Source organism: Cydia amplana, chromosome Z, assembly GCF_948474715.1.
Source record: "Cydia amplana chromosome Z, ilCydAmpl1.1, whole genome shotgun sequence".
In the NCBI taxonomy this organism is placed as follows: domain Eukaryota; kingdom Metazoa; phylum Arthropoda; class Insecta; order Lepidoptera; family Tortricidae; genus Cydia; species Cydia amplana.
The window spans coordinates 9871780-9891529 of record NC_086096.1 but is presented as its reverse complement, the minus strand read 5'-3'; the positions used below and the strand labels follow the sequence as shown (position 1 = coordinate 9891529).

At 37.8% G+C, this 19750-nt stretch overlaps 1 protein-coding gene across 1 annotated transcript in view; it reads left to right on the top strand.

Annotated features, from left to right (window-relative positions):
- The first annotated feature begins 368 nt into the window (after positions 1–368).
- The window catches only part of LOC134661066 (calcitonin gene-related peptide type 1 receptor-like), a 29369-nt gene continuing 9987 nt past the window's right edge, over positions 369–19750 (top strand). The window contains exons 1-8 of the mRNA XM_063516965.1: positions 369–713; positions 1947–2079; positions 3806–3896; positions 5145–5236; positions 10042–10168; positions 10864–10965; positions 11568–11686; positions 16145–16218. Of these exons, the coding sequence (XP_063373035.1) occupies positions 581–713; positions 1947–2079; positions 3806–3896; positions 5145–5236; positions 10042–10168; positions 10864–10965; positions 11568–11686; positions 16145–16218 (871 nt within the window). The 5' untranslated portion in view covers positions 369–580. The remainder of the gene's footprint in view (positions 714–1946; positions 2080–3805; positions 3897–5144; positions 5237–10041; positions 10169–10863; positions 10966–11567; positions 11687–16144; positions 16219–19750) is intronic.

The window sequence follows — 19750 nt, the reverse complement described above, 5'->3', positions numbered from 1 at the left end:
ATAATTCACCAAGTTACTCATCCTATTTCTCTACGTATACTAAGTTTTATTTAAATGAGAACCTTACTTTGTACTTTTCGTGACCTGTTTTATAAAGGAACCATTTAGAGTTCTTTTTTGTTTATTTTGAATCTAAATTTAATTTATTATTTATCGGTTATTCAAAAACCGAAATCAAAGATCATCACTGTTTGTTTTAAACTGGCCACATTATTTGTACGTTTGACATTTGTGGTTGTCATTTTAGTCTACGGAAAGAATAAATAGACTTTAAAGATAGATAACATTTAAAATGTTTAAAAGAAATTGTCACTTGCTATGAGACATATTTCCACTAGAGCATAGCTACATCGTATGTGTCACACAATTCATATCAGCGTATTTTTATGAATGAGTGGCTATAAATATATAGCTATCATAAGTTGGATGGTACCAATGTTTACTGAAAACATTTGACTGAACCGCGATAACAAGTTATCACAATCTTTTGTTACAGATGTCACAGCCGGCGGTGGCGTGAGCAAATTGAACATTCCCGTATTGAACGAATCACTACAATGGGAATATCCAAAAATTGAAAATGCAAAGTTCTAATCGAACCATTGACAGCGGGGATCCCAAACTACAGTGGATTACGAAACTCGTAAAAGAGTGCTATTTTGGAAATGTCAATCACAGTACGATATTTACTTCGACATCGGAGATTGAACAAGGTTAGTCACCCTAGCACAAAAAAATCATACCTACGGCGCGTTATTGTTGAATTTAACTTTTACTTTTTAGTAAAATGTTATTGTTTAAGTATGTACTTTAGTTTCATTTAAAATTAGTTTCCAATCATGCGTTAGAGACAATGATTACAGATCACATTACGGTTTCATGCCCAATCATACGTCAAATAAGCATGCATTGTCACTGTCAGGTTGAAAGTTTATCTTGCCACAGATGAGTCAAAATAATGTGTAATATTAATATGGAGTCATGCAAATTTGCGCTTCGCGCCTCTTATCACGCGGGATAAAATCCCCGACAAAAAACGGAGAAACGGCGCGAAGGCGGGAACATTGAACAATATGCGAAATCGACGCCACACTTCGCGTTCACGCTTCGCGCTGTGATTCCTAAATGAATGTGGACGGCCCTTTAAACAACTTTGCTTACGTTGTCCCATCTCATTCTAACAATAGCTCCATATCACTCTGTTGTGCCGATAACACTCGGTAACTTAAGAAAAATAAAAATTTTGCTATGGTTACACTCGTAACCATCTAAAAACAAGTCCCACTGACTCGTTTTTTTTTTTCATTGATCAACAAAGGATGTAAATGTAAATATTTAACATTTGAATATTATTATTGCTTAAAACTTAACTTTTAAAAGGTCTTTGGTGTACACCCAACACAAATAATAATATGGATATTACTTTCTCAATCCTATGTCTACGACCGATGTCGATCAGTTTAACAATTTCCATAGTAATGTAAATCGGTACGGTACCCAGGCCAAATGAGACCTGTCGAATAAGTCTGTAAAAGACACGAGTGCCTGGCCCCAGGCGACCCGGAACTGAAATGCGCGCTCCAGCTAGTAATATCATTACGAGATCAAACAAAAGATCCGTAGGTATCTAACCTACACTGTAAAATTTAATTCCATTGCATAAATGACAGCAACGTTTATACAGCTAAGCGTTGAGTTCGAGGACGGGCATGTGATCAACAGTAGGATTTGACAAAGTAACATGTTTTTTTAAAGGCTGTAATGGTTCCAATGCCCAATTCCAATTAACTAATGTCATCTTAAAAGAAAACTTATTGTTAAAATAAACCTTGGAAATAAGAGGCTTTTAATTGACCTTTTTTTTGTAATTGAGTCGGGCTCGGGTCACACTCGGTTCAGACTAACGTGACGTATCTATCAGTTAAACGGATTTGACTGGCCATTAGATGGGGGTCCCTGGTGTCCGGCGATGTTTGACGGATTTGCCTGCTGGGACCCGACACCGGCGTCGGCAGTCGCAAAACAACGCTGTCCAGAATTTGTCATCGGGTTCGACCCCAGACGCTTCGTGTTTAAGAGGTACCTACCTTAAGTATTTTTTTAAACTATTGCACAATCATTTCACTATCGTAAAAATAATTCAGCACAAATTATTTTATCTATTAAATATGCTAGAAGAGTTTTGGGCAAGTCATGCAATAACTCTATTAATGGAAATATTTTTGATATCTTTTTAAATGATTACATTGATTAATAAAAATGGTGTTAACGTTTAAAATATAAACTAAACCAAACTTGTTCGATTTTATTTAGGTAAGATGAAATGAATTGCAAACATCCGCCGCTATAATTTCTCTAGGTTTTCACAAACAGAATATCTGGCAAACGTAACTCTGAGTAATATATAAATCATTGCTCAAAGTAAGTATACGTTGGAATCTAGACAGATTGCGCTCCATATTTTTTTTATACGACCTTTATTATACTACTTGTTGCACCTTTGATGATGTAGAATAAGTTATTCGGTACCTACGAGTATTATCTCTAGGCATGGGCCGGTATCTAAACAACTGGATCTCAAAATGAACGGTTCTGCATGAGAACAGGATCGCAAAACGACAAAACAAGAAAACATAACTTTGGACAAACTTCTGGATATCGTGAATTGTAATTTAATTGTTCAGTTTTATTAGACCTACACAGTCGACTTAGGTACGGCAGTTACGGTCAATTGCGCCAAACCATCTATCATCGTTAAAATGTTCTCTAAAATTTTTTGTAAGAGAAGTTTGATAGTTCACCGCTGATTAGGGCGTTTTTTTTTTAAGTTGTCCCCTACACTTTTTTTTCAAATTTGGGATTTTTTATGTTATTTCTACTCAGAATCACGAGCTCTTTCTATCCTAATAGGAGAAAAAAAGTGTCCCAAAATTTCCATACATTTTTCGGTCTTTCCATTCCGCGACCGCCATACAAAGTCCATGAAACATGGTGACGGAATGGAAATAAAAACTTTGGGACACTTTTTTTCTCCTATATAACGTTGATCAGTACGTCAAGTGTCGTTGGTGCAGTCTTATATCTTTTTGACCTTACTTGAGAACCGTAAAACATGTTGAGATAGACATATCTCATCCCAAGACGGCAAGGACACAATAACACGAGTTTAAGTACGTCTCTTTTATTAGGCGTCGTTCACTGAATGTCCATTATTGTTGAGGATATGTGTATTTGTAGCACAGCTTACCTTTGTATTCAATACCTCTCACCATTACGAAAGAAAACAAATAGGATAAGAATAGAACCAAAAAATCGCCAGACAAAAAACAGGGTCCGATGTGCATGTTTTTATTAATATAAATCTTACAGTTAAGATTTAAGAATACAAATCTTACAAGCAAGGTTTGAACCCGTTCGAAATGTCAGATAATTATGGCCACTGCCTACACTACCTCAGGCAGGTACTACCTACATTCACTTAGATTAGGTTAGGACTTGAGTAATCTTCATCATTAAGTATAGCAGTATCTGAATACTGCTATACTTAATGCTGCTATTCATTATCTTATACCTTTAAACGAGCAATTCTTGTATATTTATATATTTCGGGGGTGAAAAATCTATCGAGCTAGGTCTTATCTCTGGAAAAACGTTCATTTTTGAGTTTTAATATATTATGAGGAAATCTCGGTCTCCCAGATATTATTAGGTAATTAAATATTCCAGCCATAAGGTAATTCAACCTGTCAATTTGACCATCAGGTTGATTTTGCTGATCATATTAAACACGATATCGTTTTTGTAGATGCACAGATAATGGTACATGGTACATGCGTCCGGAAGATAAAAAACCGTGGACGAATTACAATACTTGTGTCGACCTGGAAGACTTAGATGTAAGTACTTATTCATTTAATCTATTAATTATTTGCTCCATCTGTGTAGAGCTTATCAGCTATCCCTTTCCCACCTCGTATTTACCAACATAAACATGCCCCCGTTTCATCTCTTTTTTGGGATAAAAATAGTGTTGATAGCAATACTTGTTACGATGCGGTACCAATGGTTGAATAATATCCTATAATAAGTATTTGAGAAAATTGCCGGTATTGGTATAGCGATCGCACTTTTATCGTCTCTTATAGTAGCCTTTATCTAAACTCCTAAAGATACCTACAATATGTTTGAAAAGGAGATGATTTGACAATTTACAGAGTGAAGTGCTTTACAAACTTGCAAGGCACAAATTGTAAAAACATCTTATATAGCGACATCCCTCCCTGGTACAGAATTATTCATTTTCTCGCCGTGTTTTCCATCCATCTTCCTCGCGTTGTCCCGGCATTTTGCCACGGCTCATGGGAGCCTGGGGTCCGCTTGGCAACTAATCCCAGTAATTGGCGTGGGCACTAGATTTTACGAAAGCGACTGCCATCTGACCTTCCAACCCAGAGGGTAAACTAGACCCGTATTGGGATTAGTCCGGTTTCCTCACGATGTTTTCCTTCACCGAAAAGGGACTGGTAAATATCAAATGATATTTCGTACATAAGTTCCGAAAAACTCATTGGTACGAGCCAGGGTTCGAACCCGCGACCTCCGGATTGCAAGTTGCACGCTCTTACCGCTAGGCCACCAGCGCTTCTCGCCGCCGTCGTGTTTTCCCGGCACGATGAAATGCGCAACGCGCTCACTATTAACGTATTCTGTTCCAGCCAGCCCGTAAGTTAATAAGTAAACATCAAGCCAATAAGTCATTAATGATTAAGTAACGAACGACTACCATTACGTGCAAGACCTAACTCAAATCGATACAATTTAACCTATTAGGATTAGGTAGTATTTCGCGCTTTGACAATACCAATGAAAACTTCAACCGGATTCGTCTTGGGGTGATGAATTTCTAGGAGATAAATATTAAAATATACCGTACGTAGCGCGTTATAAGTAGGTAGTATTGTCTTTAGACAGACGTGACGTGCCTGTTGTAGTTAGGTTACTAACTCTGTGGCGTATTCCTTAAGCTGGGCCGGAGCCGCAGGCGTAGTAACCCACGCCACTCGCCTTTTTTGACCCTTCTTATAAAATACAACGGTCTTATACTGTACGTAAGCAGCCCTTTCACGTCACGAGTATGTTCGCAGTTCCGGACCATCGTCAACGACGTGTATGTGGCGGGGTACTCGCTCTCCGTCGCCGCTCTCATACTCTCGCTAATCATCTTCTTCTATTTCCGGTAAGACAACCTAAAAATATAATGTGCAGCCGCGAAAAGTATGGTACATATTTAAGATCATAACGCATGATTACAAAATACAAACTAAAGGCAAAACATGAGATAATTATAAAACAATATTTACGTGGGTTTAGCTTGAAATTGAGCGTGAAATTAGCTTTAAAATTGGCTTAGTTATTTCTAGTTTGCTTGTCTTTTATGTAGGTATATCTAGATAGATAGATAGAATACTCTTTATTGGCACACCTCAGTAAAAAGATACAAAAGAAAAGAACAATTTGATTAAATGTAGAGGCAGACAACAGGCGGTCTTATCGCTAAAGAGCGATCTCTTCCAGACAACCTTACATCGCTATAAGATTTTACAGTGATAGAATAGATAAAACTTGATCTAATTAATATAATAACCTACCACTTAAAAATAGGTTCTAATAATATAGAAAAAAATAGAAATAATGTAGTAAAAAGTATTTCATTTGGTATACATACAGTGTGTGTATAGTAGGTATGTATACACTCACATTATTTTGTGAGGCTCATATAGGTACTTACTACAAATTGTTTTCCTTCGCTTTGCGGTTCCATATTGGATTTTGTTAACGCATTTTCTTTTGCAAAGGAAAAGGCGATACCGTATGCGACTACGGCACCTAATTTATATGGGAGTAAAAGCAAAGAAATTCCTAACACATAGGGCTTTCTTACAATTAACTGGATATCGCTCGCTTGCCCGCTCGCTGAAACAATCTCACTTAGTCTCTTTGAAGTTCTGTATGTAGATAATTTCATTATTATAAATTTACTTGAGTAGGTAGGTGCATCGCTTGTTTTAAGCGTCCTTTAAATAGGTAGGTAATTAACATTAACCACTTATTTTTGTTTAACATAGAATTTTCGTTTGTGGTAAACGTTTAATAATTATTTTACTCATTTGATTTATGTGTTTGGCCACATGATAATTACACAAAAAACAACACTTTGGATTTTCGTCGTAAACATTACGGCAGTAGAAAGATATTAATAATTTTTAAGAAAAAAAAACCGACTTCTATGCGGCCCGGTGAAAGATTATTGTAGATGGTGCGCTATGTAGAAAAGGAGGTAAAACCACCCACTTTTCTAGTAGCATTTCGTTTCTGTAAGGCTCGCAGTTCTAACCTAACCTAACCCACTTTTGTTCGGTTCTGTGAGGATAGCAGTTCAAACCTAACCTAACCCACTTAACGGCGCATGCGGTGCGGTGTACGGCAGTGGCGTGCCTAGGGTTTTGGAGTAAGGCAAGCCGAAAGATATGTTTTCGTAATAACTGTCCAATCTTCACTCTTCGGACTCAAATGCATTCTGCTAGCGTATCGAGGCGAGCTAATCATAACGCACTAAGGGCATACGGCATACTATTACTAGATAACTAGATAGAATTTATCCACGAAATTAATTTAACGACTTTACCTTGCCTTCGTTGAGTAATACGTGGACGCATTTCATACCGTCACAAGCAACAACTTCATCCATTGTTAACGAATTAGATACTTTTTTTTTTTTTTTTTTTATCTTTATTGAAGAGCTTTATCGCTTAGCGATTATGTCGCTCCATATAATCAACATACAATCACCCTCATTTACGATTACTAAGGCCTATATTGACTAGCTTGAAGAGTGCTCTGGCCTCGTCCGATAATGGAGAAGCCAGGGCACTATTGCAATACTTATAAACGCCACAACAAACGAACAAATCCACATTCACTAATTCAACTTTTGTTTTGACTAAAGTCTATTTTTTTATTCGGTAGACTGAAATGACAGTTAATAGTATGGACATGAAATGTCATTTCATACTATTAACTGTCATTTCAGTCTACCGAATAAAAAAATAGACTTTAAGTAATAATACACTTGAAGTCAACCCGCATCAACTCGCGCTCGTGCAAACTTATGCAGCTAACTTCACACCAAAAGCCAGGCTTAAATCGCCGTACAAAAGTGCTATATGTACCAGGGATGTTGCGGATGCAGATTTTTTGACATCCGCGGATGCGGATGCGGATGCGGATTTTTAAAGGCTCACATCCGCGGATGCGGATGCGGATGCGGATGTCAAGATTAGGTACTTAGAAAACGTCAAATATTACATTTTTAGTATTTTTTTATTAAAAAAACCAAACGTTTAGTATTTGAGCAAGAATATAGGTGCGTTATATTTAATAAACAGTAACTTCGCCGACTTTTCTGGATCTAGACGATTTCGTTATAGGTAATGACGAAATTACCTAGCACTTACGCCGCCGCTAAGACGTTCCTGTACCGACTTGTTCAACATCCGCATCCGCATAAGCTCCGCATCGATTTTATGCGGATGCGGATGCGGATGCGGATGTTGAAAATAACGCGGATGTTCCGCGGTTGCGGATGCGGATGCGGATGTTCGCAACATCCCTGATATGTACCAACAAATTGTTACATTCATTATAGGGCGGTTTGTAGGCTGGAGCACCTAAGAGCGGGACGAAAAAGCAAGCCCGGTTGCAAGCCGACGAGTGCGAGCAGGATAGCGAGCATAACCTGCGACTTATTTCTTTCGCGCGGAAGTGGCGCCACGGCAAAAATTTACAACACGCGCCGCGGTCGGAGAGCTGTGGCTTGAATTTAATAATACGATGTTAATACGGGTTCTTTTGGCGCGCGGTTTTTAAATAATCTATATTGATCTTATCACTACATAATTTCGGTAAGGCAACTAAGGCAAGCCCGGCTTTTGGGCTTGTATGGAAGTACCGCCACTGGTGTACAGGGGTTTGAGCGGGAGGGGTTTGGCCTCATCATACTTTATACCTACATTTTATGGTAGGTAATCATAGTGGTTTATTTAGTTTAGGTATCATAGTGGTTTTCCGGGTCAAGGTCCGGGTCTGAGTCCGAGTCCGGGTCCGAGTCCGGGTCCGAGTCCGGGTCTGAGTCCAGGTCCGAGTCCGAGTCCAGGTCCGGGTCCGGGTCCGAACACGATCCGGATCCGAGTCCGGGTCCCAAGTCAAAGTAGAAATTCGAAATCACCAAACGTGTACTATGCGTTGTTGAAGAGTTCTGTTCTGATCATCATCAGCAGTTCCAGTTCATCAAATGCGACAGTTTTTAATGTTAATGCTTTATTTTATGATGAAAATACAGAAAATTCTTTACGTGTGCCTTTAAGATTTGAGGAGTTCCCTCGATTTCTCATGGATGCCATGTTCAGAACTTGAGCTTGACATAAATATGGCTTAAAAATCTATCTTGCTTAACAAACATAACGAAGAGGAAAAATCTCCAAACGCGAGCTATGCGTCGTTAAAGAGTTTCGTTCTGGTCATCATCAGCAGTTACACTTCCTCAAATGTTACTTTTTTGAATGTATATGCTTGATTTGTTGATAAAAACACAACAATCACTATATGTGTGCCTTTAAGATTTGTGGAGTTCCCTCGATTCCTTATGGATCCCATCATCAGAACTCGAGCTTGACAGAAATGTGGCTTAAAACTAAACTTGCTTAACAAACATAACGAAGAGGACTAATCGCCAAACGTGAACTATGGATCGTTGAAGAGTTCTGTTCTGATCATCATCAGCAGTTCCACTTCATCAAATGCGACAGTTTTTTAATAAAAATGCTTGATTTTTGATGAAAATACAAAAATCTCTATACGCACGCCTTTAAGATTTGAGGAGTTCCCTCGATTCCTCATGGATCCCATCATCAGAACTCGAGCTTGACAAAAATGTGGCTTAAAAACTTAACTTGCTTAACAAACATAACGAAGAGGACAAATCGCCAAACGTGAACTATGCGTCGTTGAAGAGTTCCATTCTGATCATCATCAGCAGTTCCACTTCATCAAATGTCACATTTTTGAATGTATATGCTTGATTTGTTGATAAAAACACAAAAATCACTATATGTATGCCTTTAAGATTTGAGGAGTTCCCTCGATTCCTCATGGATCCCATCATCAGAACTGGGTTTTGACAAAAACGGGACTAATCTGTATGCATATACATCGCCGCATCGTCGCCGCGGGGTTTTGAACAAACGCTCGCATGCTACTGCATGACCGAAAATGAAGTAAACATGCCTTTTTGCGCCACAATAACGTTCAGATTAAGAAGCCAGACGTCAAATCTGTTTAAAGGAGGCGTATCTAGTTTTTACTACCGTTGCGCGAGTGTTAGTAAATGTGGAGACGATCGAGCGGCGACACCGGTTCCGATACTAACTGTGCGCGATAGCTATTCTAACCTCTTTAATATGTTCTGTGATCTGTAATTAGTCAAAAGTTAATTGATTCCATTGTTTTACGACAATTAAGCCATTTCTATTTAAGTTATATGCATGAAAGTGTATTAACGTATGCTATAGACTTATATGTGTATGAATTAATTACAATAAATACTTAGAATACAATACAATTTACATGGTTAATTTTCGTAACACAAATTAATCAATTAACTTAAGGCTAATCACAGCTTCTTAACTACGCTTAATTATGTAATTTTCTTTGCAATTCACTCATTTGCCTATGCGATATGCCTACCATACTGGATCAAGTAACATGTTGACATTAAATATTAACAGTTGACAGCAAATTTTGTATACTAATTTAATTTGATCCTTTGTGCGAAATGTAGGTAACATGCGTAACAGCAAAATCTGACAACCCAGTATTTTTTATGCGTAAAGTACGCCGTAAAATATTTATATTCTACTTATGGTTAAAATTTGTCGGGTTATTTATTCCGATGCCCGTTATAACCGAATTGGAGGCACATTTTAGGTCACTCCGGTGCACCAGAATTCGTATCCACATGCACTTGTTCACGTCCTTCGCTCTAAACAACATCCTGTGGATCGTGTGGTACAAGACGGTGGTCAACGAAGTCGACGTGGTCCGGAACAATGAGGTAAGGAATTCAAAACTATTGAATTATTGATCTATGTACACTTAAGCCAACAAAACGGAACTTTCAATTCGGAATCCTAAACAAGCATTAATGGGACAACCAAGCCATGCACCCGACATCCATGAGGTTATTTTTTATTAAAATACCTATTTTCTAATGTTTTAATTACGGTACGATATAATTATGTCGATAGACCTTCTATACCTATTACATACATTTCCTATACAACATTTTGTAATTATTAAATGTATCAATAAGTAATTGGTAGGATCACACATAGCACATTCAAAGGTGCCTCAACCTTGTCTATCACCATACCGCACAGACAAGACATCCTCTAGACTGAGCATAGTAACGCTACACCCTCTGCCACTTATACGGTAGTTTTACTCCATCTTCGAGTCAATCCCGTGCCGTGATTGGTCCGTGTCTTTGAACGGACCAATCACGGCACGGGATTCGCTCACTTCGTCCCCCCGCACCTCCGTATTTTTGGCAGCATCGGTTTCATGAAATAATTGCTCTAAACTCAGTCTAGAGGATTCCTAGTCTATGCCATACCGTTACTTAGTAAAATTACTTTCAGTTCAGGTAGGGTAAGACACAATTTTTTATCACACTGCACTTTGGTACAATTCTTATTAATATTTGTTTAAGTATGTAAGTTCTGTCGCTTAAAAATCTTTTTATCGTAGGAATGGTGTCAAGTACTCCACATAGTCACAAATTACTTCATGGTGACGAGCTACTTATGGATGTTTTGCGAAGGCCTACATTTGCACATCGCTCTAGTTGTGGTACGTATAATATATATGTTAAATATACCGGATTTTGTGTCAATAGGTAAGATGGTTTAGAAAAATTCTGTAAATCAACATAAAAATTGACCAATACTAGCACTGATTTCTAAGTGTAAGGCCTGAGTGGACGCTCGGAGCGGAGCGTTCGGCGGGGCGTGCAACGGGACGTCGGGCTCACAACTCTCACAAGTGATTTGAGCAGCGTGCACTAAGGCTGTGCCTATACGCTTGCATTTGTTTAACATGCACGCCGCACGCCCCGCCCCGTGCACGCTCAACTCGAGCGTCCACTCAGGCCTTACACTACCAGTGGTTTTTAATAATTTGCATCTAGTTGTACAATTTGTTGCACACCTTTTGGTGCTGGTGGCTGAACTTACTGCACCTTAATATGAAAAATATTTAAGGCTTCACCGTGGGTTGTAATACCCCGACTGACTTAAGACAATAAATTATTAACGCTGTTAACTTACAGTTCGTAAACCTTATTACAAGAGGCATAAGGTCCACCGATGGACAGTCACGAGTGTTGCTGTTTGTACTACGTGATCGTCAGGTTAGGTTTGTCTTTTACACGTGTGATTGGAAATGGCCGACAGGTATTCATAAAGGACGAGGTGGCGATGCGCGGGTTCGTGGCGCTCGGTTGGGGGATGTCGCTCGTGATCGTGGCAGCCTACGCGACGGCACGGTACCTCACACCCGGTGCAACAGACCGGTAAGTCAACACGGTGTATAATTTAAAGAGATGATTTTGCATAATCAAAATGCTAATGCAAGTTTCTATTTGCCACCATAGAAACTTACATTAAATTTAGTCATCAGTATCATCACCATCTCTAGACGTTTATAAAAAATTATCTTTCACACCGTTCACTGACACAATTCGTAAGCCTTACCCACTTAATGCAAAAACATAAGGTTAAGAGGCGGCGTTAAGACAGGAAATTAGACGGAAACAAACGATTATGGAAATTATACCTCTGAACAAAATTTTGCTCTTCAGATCCCTAATTAGCTATATACCTACAACGGTAAAGGGGTTTTGGTTGAAGTCTGCCCTTGGAAATATGGTCTAGTTTCCGTATGACTTTTTATGGCATTTGCCATTGATTAAAACGTGTACAAAATCGAAATAAAAATTACAAATTCGCGTAAGTATTGCTGTTATTTATACAATAGTCGTAAATAATAATTTGTGCAGACGCATGTTGATGTAAATTATAACATATATATTGGATATTGCAAATATAGATGTTATAATTTACATCAACATGCGTTTTTTTAGATATAACCATATTATCGACACCATTACAAGCAGACACTGATTCCTTTGTTTTTAAGGAGAGTGTAGCTACCTATATCAGCAATTACCAGCGTATAAGAGGTATTCATTTTCCTTACTTACTCGTATAAGAACCTGTTAATAAATTAAACAAGTAACACAGAAATGAGTCCAGTATTTTTTGGATAGGCTTAAATAATAGCGGCAGGTCACGGAAATAAGATCCTCAAGGGACTGTCCATATACCTACCACGCTTGGTTGGCGAGTTTTTTCCAAGCGTATTTCTTGTAGTTTAAATAAGTATAAGTTTTCCTTAGTTGAATGTGCGTAGCGTAGGTAGGTACTTAGCTGCGGCAGCAAATAAAAAATTCGGCCAGATACAATAAAGGATTTTATTATCAATATAAATCTTAAAACATTGGTGAATAAATTAAAAACCAACTTAAGTTACAAAATTAAAGCACTTATCTGAAATCTAAGCCCCGTTTCCCACTTAAACATAAAATACCATTGACTTAGATATCTCCTGAGGTGGAAGGTCACAGTAAAAACTAACGCCTACACCAATTCCTGCTGGCGCTGGGTTATCAACGGACTCAAGGTCCTTTAGAATGCAACCGGAATAACTAAGATGAAAAGGATACCATGGATCCTTAAAAAATGCCCAAATGTTTATGTTTAAATTTTGTTATTGTTGTTGTTGTTCACCCTAATGGATATTAATGGATACTGGGTTCTTTTAATTGCGCGCTGTCGCCTCGAGAAATGGGTGACGAAGAGAAATGGACGTCGATGAGGACTATGGACGCTTTTACAAGCTTTTATATTAACCGTAATTAACGAGCTCTTTTGTTCATGTTCCACGTGCATACCGTCTCGGGTTAAAATGCTATACAAAGTGTTTTTCCAGCTCTTGGCCATATAACACAAGGTGAGTATAATTATATAAAATCTTACTGAGCAGACTATGATGTATACCAACTCCGGATATTGTGACAAAAAATTGTGTACTATGTAGGTATATTGGGTATATCTATGCTATGGCGAATGTTTAATTAAACCGCCAAGCCAATGACAATGTTGTTACGACGTGATTGATATAGCTATTAAGTAATGATATATGTTATACGCGCCCCAAAAGTAAATTATGACAATTGTAACAATTCTTTCATCCAGTAATTTTAGTAATTTTTAAAGGACATACATTGTAGACGGCGTCTAAGCTAACTTTCCACCGACTTGAATAGAACATAAAAACTTTTTACAAAAAAAAGAAAACCGACTTCAAAAAGGATGAAATAAAATATTATCCTTTTTGAAGTCTATGCGTTACCAACTGATATGTTTGAAGTCGGTGCCAAGCCAAGTAGTAACAATACCAGTGAAAAATAATCAGCGTTATGGCTATAAATCCCATTAGAACTGTACTAATAACTATTATAAATGTTTAAGTAATTCTGTCTGCCTCTTTGTCCCCCCTCCCTGTCTCCCCGATCACTCACAACGCATCAACCCCTGGCATCAACCCCGCATCGATCCAGGAACTCCTCGACCCTGAACCAGCAACCCTTCAACCGCTATTTCCCGACCCATTAATCCCCCCCCCCCCCCGTCCCCTTAACTCTTAACCGTAACCCCCGAACAGTAGCCTTACCAGCTTACCACGAGTTTGACATTGATATATTCGCTACCGTGTGTGTAACTTACTTTCTTTGCATCTCGGTCGTACTGGCATATTAGTGCGACCGAGATGCATAAAAAGTAAGTTACGAAGACGTTAGCGAATATGTTAATGTCAAAATTGTGGTAAGAGGCTACTGATCAGGGGTAGTGTCAAACTTATGGTAAGGCTACAGTCGCACTACATCAAATTGGTGGTTTTCCGAAGCAAATGCTCGAGTTACTTTAGAAAACACCGAAATTACTTTACACGTGCCTTTAAAAATTGAGGAGTTCCCTCAATTCCTCATGGATTCCATCATCAGAACAGAACCAAATTAATATGGGATCAACTTGAGAGGTAGTTCCTTTCAAACAAAAAAAGAATTACATACTCAAATCGGACTACGGAAGTCGGAGTAATCGGTGAACGTACATAAAAAAAATTGCCAAAACCGAATACTGAACCTCCTGCTTCTATGAAATTGAAGTCGGTTAAAAATGAGCGAATGTCACATTAATGATGACATCATTGCCACACATTTTGTCATTGCAAATGGCATGCAGAGTTAGCATTTGCGAATCTATTTGCTCTTGCGAATGAACCGAATTTGTTTTCAATATTCGCTCTCAGCTATTTCGATTTAATAAATAATTTCCAACATGATGATTAAACAGCTAGAAGAGAGAGAAGTTTCGTATTTCTTTACTCGCATCGCGATTAGGGGGAAGTCCCCCAGTGGCGGACACCTGAGCCTTTTTAAAGAAAATAAAAAAGTTGTTGAAGAAATATATCTTTATTTATGAATTACTTTAGCCAGTCAACTTTAGAATTAAAAAAAAAAAAAACACAAATATAAAAACCTAACACAACAAAATATCTCCGAAGTACTTATATTTTATGCAATAAAATCATACAGTGTCCGAACTATTTAAATTGCCCGGCCGCGTAGACACTAAAAGTAATAAAAACAATATAGACTGCACCCACGAAGACAAATTTGTATGTGCATTTTTAATGTAACTGAAACTTTATACTGACTCCACTATAAGAAGGGAACGCACACGTGTTCTGTGGGCAACTCACGGCTACAGTTTCTAGAGAATTACGGGATTTAGTTCTCCAACCGACCTGTTGCGATTGCGAGTGATCGATTAAATCCGAAAGCGTGGACGGCTTGATTGATTGCAAATTAAAAATGAAATTTAATTTAATGACGAATGCTTTTTAACGCTCCAAGGCAGGACGTCAATTCATTTATTTAGCGTAGGTATCAATTTAAAAGATAATTATATGCTGGCTGGCTGGAAGTGCAAATTTCGTCCGGTGCGTTGAAATATTTTCGGAATTATTTTATATCCGGTAAATTATATATTATAGACGACATTGAAATAAAATTAATCGGGTCCAGTTTCAGACAGTTTTCGTTATTGTCTTTGCTACTTCTTTTGTGGGGAGATGATGGACGATGAACTTAAAAAATGTATGTTACGTCGTGTCGTTGTGATAAGTATAATAGCGGTTAACTGTAACTTGTTCCGCTTCGTCTCGGACAGTGCAACCCAAGGCTTGTAATTAGGTACAGGTTTTTTTATGTAGATATAAAATTGCCATTTTAATCACTTACTCGTAGTATACAATACCAAATATGTTTGAGTCTTCTGTTCAAACCGGCCTGTGCACGGCCGATGAACGATGAAATAAATAAATTCGTGAGTTTATTGAAATATTAATGGTGTAGACCGCTTTCACGGCGTACTACTTCTTCTTTTCTGTTCTTTGTTTTTAAGGGCATTATGAAAACAATGGCTACAAAGATACAATACTCCCCTCAGTTACAGAATGATTCGCAAAAACGTTTGTTCACCTGCCACTCTTACTTTTCCTATTGAACTATTTCCCTGTCTTTTTGCCTGTCTGTAAGTAGGTAATAGTTGTCTGAAACTTTACTAAGTGATTCTTTATTAATATGCAATTGTATTTAAACAATGCATTTAAATTAGTGCCACTGATCAGTGACATACGAAGGGTTAAACATTATTTTACTTTACTTTACTTTCCTCCTTTAAATTCCACTACCTACGAAGTGTTATTCTTCAAGTTCAAACCAAGGTGCCCAGCGCGCTTCCACTGCGATTTGTTTTTCTTCAGATTTAAATATAACTAACAAACATTAACAATGAAAACGCGCCCAAGTTGAACAACGTATTATACGATTGTTATTTTCTAGGTGCTGGATGGATCAAAGCGATACTTTCTGGATTATCGTGGTTCCGGTTTTGGCGTCATTAATTTCTTCCTTCGGTGAGAAATATAATTTATTTATTTTGTATAGCTACCTACATTAATTATAGTGTACTGACTTAGTGACTGAAATAATATAATGCTATATTAACTTTATCGAATTACTTACCTGAGGATCGATTTGACTAATAAATCCGTCTTAAAGTGACGTGACTGCTATATGGCCATATGGCCATCTTATCGTATCTTTTGGGATGTAGTGAGTTCATGGCTGAACTAGGTATCCATTTTACAATTCACAAATCATCATAACCTATTTAATGGTGTTCGCTGCGCTCGTTTAACAGTGTACATTTCGGCCTTAACATACCCATCTATCATAATAGTTACAATATATTCCACAGCTTTAAGCATCAAAGTAGCTAACTATAGTTTACGGTTTCCTAAATAAAAGCTAAAGCTGTATGATCTAATTAAAAAATAGGCCTAACAATTTTATAAGATTGAGTCCAAACTACATAGTAACAAGAGTTATATTACCGAAAACCCTTTGACCCCGATAGAGCCCAAGGAATGACAAGAAAATTCTCAAGTAACTGTAACAACATGTAACCCGACACTGCGTAATTCGAGAAACTAACATTAGAACAATCAGGGGCCCAATTTGACTCGACAGTCGCTTGCTGTCGCATGACTACACGATAGCGCAACATAATATGCGCGAATAAAAATGGTATTATGATCAATAACTTATTGATGATATTATAACAAATTAAGCCGGTTAATATTTTAAAATATTATTTAATACCGTTCCTGGTATGGAACAAATGCTACGGCGTAGTATATCTAGCTGTTTATAGTATTTTAGAGAGAGGCGTGGCGAATGTAACGAGTAATTTAATGATTCCACACACAAAATATACCTACGGAGTATGGACATAAATAGAGAACCTAAATTTGTAATGCCGTTGTTTCTACCTCACCATGCATAACAATTTGGACTTGAATATACTGCGCCAGAATAAGGTAAACAATCTTAATCAGTTTTCGAATGACACCGCGGTTGTTATAAGCTGGAAAACATGGCAGTTGGCTTAATAATTTGACAACACGTTACATTTGTCTGTCGCAACGTTTTTCTATCATTTCCTTTTTAACCCCCTTCTATTGCGTGTTGTGGGCCTTTTTGAGTGCCACGTCGTCGACCAAGCAGTGAGCTATTGTGGCGGTAACACCCTTAACAATTTAAAATCTTTCAACGGCACTTAAAACGAAATCACTCATCTGTTCATTCCTTCATTTCTCATTCTCATTCTTCACTACACACACACACACACACACACACACACATACTATACTTCACAATCACAAAACACAAACACCATATCCCGACTAGAACAATTACACACCTGGAAACAAAGTGTATACCGATAGCGCCGCGTTTCCAGAAACAAAACACTATTAAAAAAAAAAGATACGTAAACTATTTTAACAGTATTCTTGTGAAATTAGAAATATACTTGGTCAACCAGATCTTGACAGTAGAACAAGGCGACAAATTTGAAAAATGTAGGCGCGAATGGATATCGTCCCATAGAAAATTTGAATTTCGCGCCTTTTTTTACTGGGTAGATTTGGTTGACTAGCTATAAGTCATTAATTATTTAAAAAAAAAGTAATTTTTGCGTATTTCAATATTCACCCTGCCGGGCGGTTAAAAATGGGTTTAATGATTGTATCGGGTTCTATATTACTACTTTTTGAAACTTCGTTAAAAGACACAATAGGTACTTCATTGAAAACAAAAAAAGTAATTTAAGCTACTTTGGTGATTCATCTTACAATTACATCATAATTAAGTGACAGAGAAAAAAGAAGATTTTGTTTTGATTATTTAAGTTGAATTTTTTTATCTGAGAATCCGAAAGGCGCCTTAACGTAAATCCGTAACATATATCTATATAATTGTATTGTCAAAAGACAAGCTTTTTCAATTGCAAGATTTTGGCGAATCACAATTCACAGTTCAAACCGAACTACTACGTTGTAGTTTCAAAGATTCCCCTAATCGCGATTTCCCCACTCCCGACCCACCTCCACGCCGCCCAGGCCTAATTTTTCAGGCCGGTAGTTTATTTGATCTGTATTAGCTGCAGATGACCCGCGTTAACACATAATTCCTGATTTTGTGTGTTACCTACTAGCCTATGAAATCTGACTCTAGTAGTGTTGTTAAAAGACTAGTCTTGAAGACTTTTAAACCTTAAAGACTTGCAAACCTTGAAGGTTTAAGCTTTGAAGACTCAAGCGTTAAAGGTTTGAGCTCAGAAACGGTTCAGAACCTTAACGACTCAAGCTTTTTATGAGCTCTTAAGAGTAAGTCTTTAAGACTCGGGCTTCATAGAGAACCCAAGTTTTAAAAACTCGGGCCTATTGAAAGCTCAAGCCCCCGAACCTTGAAGGCCTGAGTCAAGCGTTAAGAGCTCAAAAAACGAGCGTTATAGGCAGAAAGTATTATTGTGTATTTATTTTTAACCTTTAATTTGACGGTGTCCGGTGTGGCGGTCTACCTAGTTTTTAGGGTTCCGTATCCAACGGGTAAAAACGGGACTCTATTACTAAGACTCCGCTGTCTGTCCGTCCGTCCGTCACGTCACCAGGCTGTATCTCTTGAACCGAAATAAATTTATATTTAATATTTTAATAGCTGAAATTCACAGATGATGTATTTCTGTTGCCGCTACAACAACAAATATGTACTAAAAAGTACGGAACCCTCAGTGGGCGAGTCCGACTCGGACTTGGCCGGTTTTTTTACTTCTAACGACCTCAGGATTATGCTGTTAAAATCTCTCGGGTTCCTCACGGGCACCCTGTTTAACTATCAAATACGGCATTGATTATTCTAATTTGTTAAAAACTTTTTAAGACTTAAATGCTACAAACCTTATAGACTTAAACCTTCAAAGCTTAGGAGGCTTTAAAGCTTGAGGCCTAAATACTCGAGTTTTCTGTGCTCGTAAGCAGCAACGCGAACTTATTAAGTTGAGGCTTATATGGTCGAGACTCGAGGCTTTAAGGTTCGAGGCTTCTAGACTCAGAAGTCGCGACTCGAGTCTTGTAGTTTACGCTTCCAAGCTTAAATTCACAACATTAGACTCTAGACATCGTGACTAGAACAAAAAGACCGGCATAGTTCCTAAATATGTATGTTACTATAGAAATTTTGCTCAAAGCATACTGTTAGTCCGTTTTAGTAATGAATCTTATACCTTTAAACGAGCAATTGTTGTATATACTTGGTCAAGCAGATCTTGTCAGTAGAAAAAGGCGGCAAATTTGAAAAATGTAGGCGCGAAGGGATATCGTCCCATAGAAAATTTGAATTTCGCGCCTTTTTTTACTGACAAGATTTGCTTGACCAGCTATATTTATATATTTCGGGGATCACGGAAACTGCACTAACGATTTCGATGAAATTTGTTAGGTATATGGGGGTTTTCAGGGGCGAAAAACGCGCATTTTTTAGTTTTTATATATTTACCGAGCAAAGCTCGGTCTCCCAGATTATAATTACCTATAATAAACGATT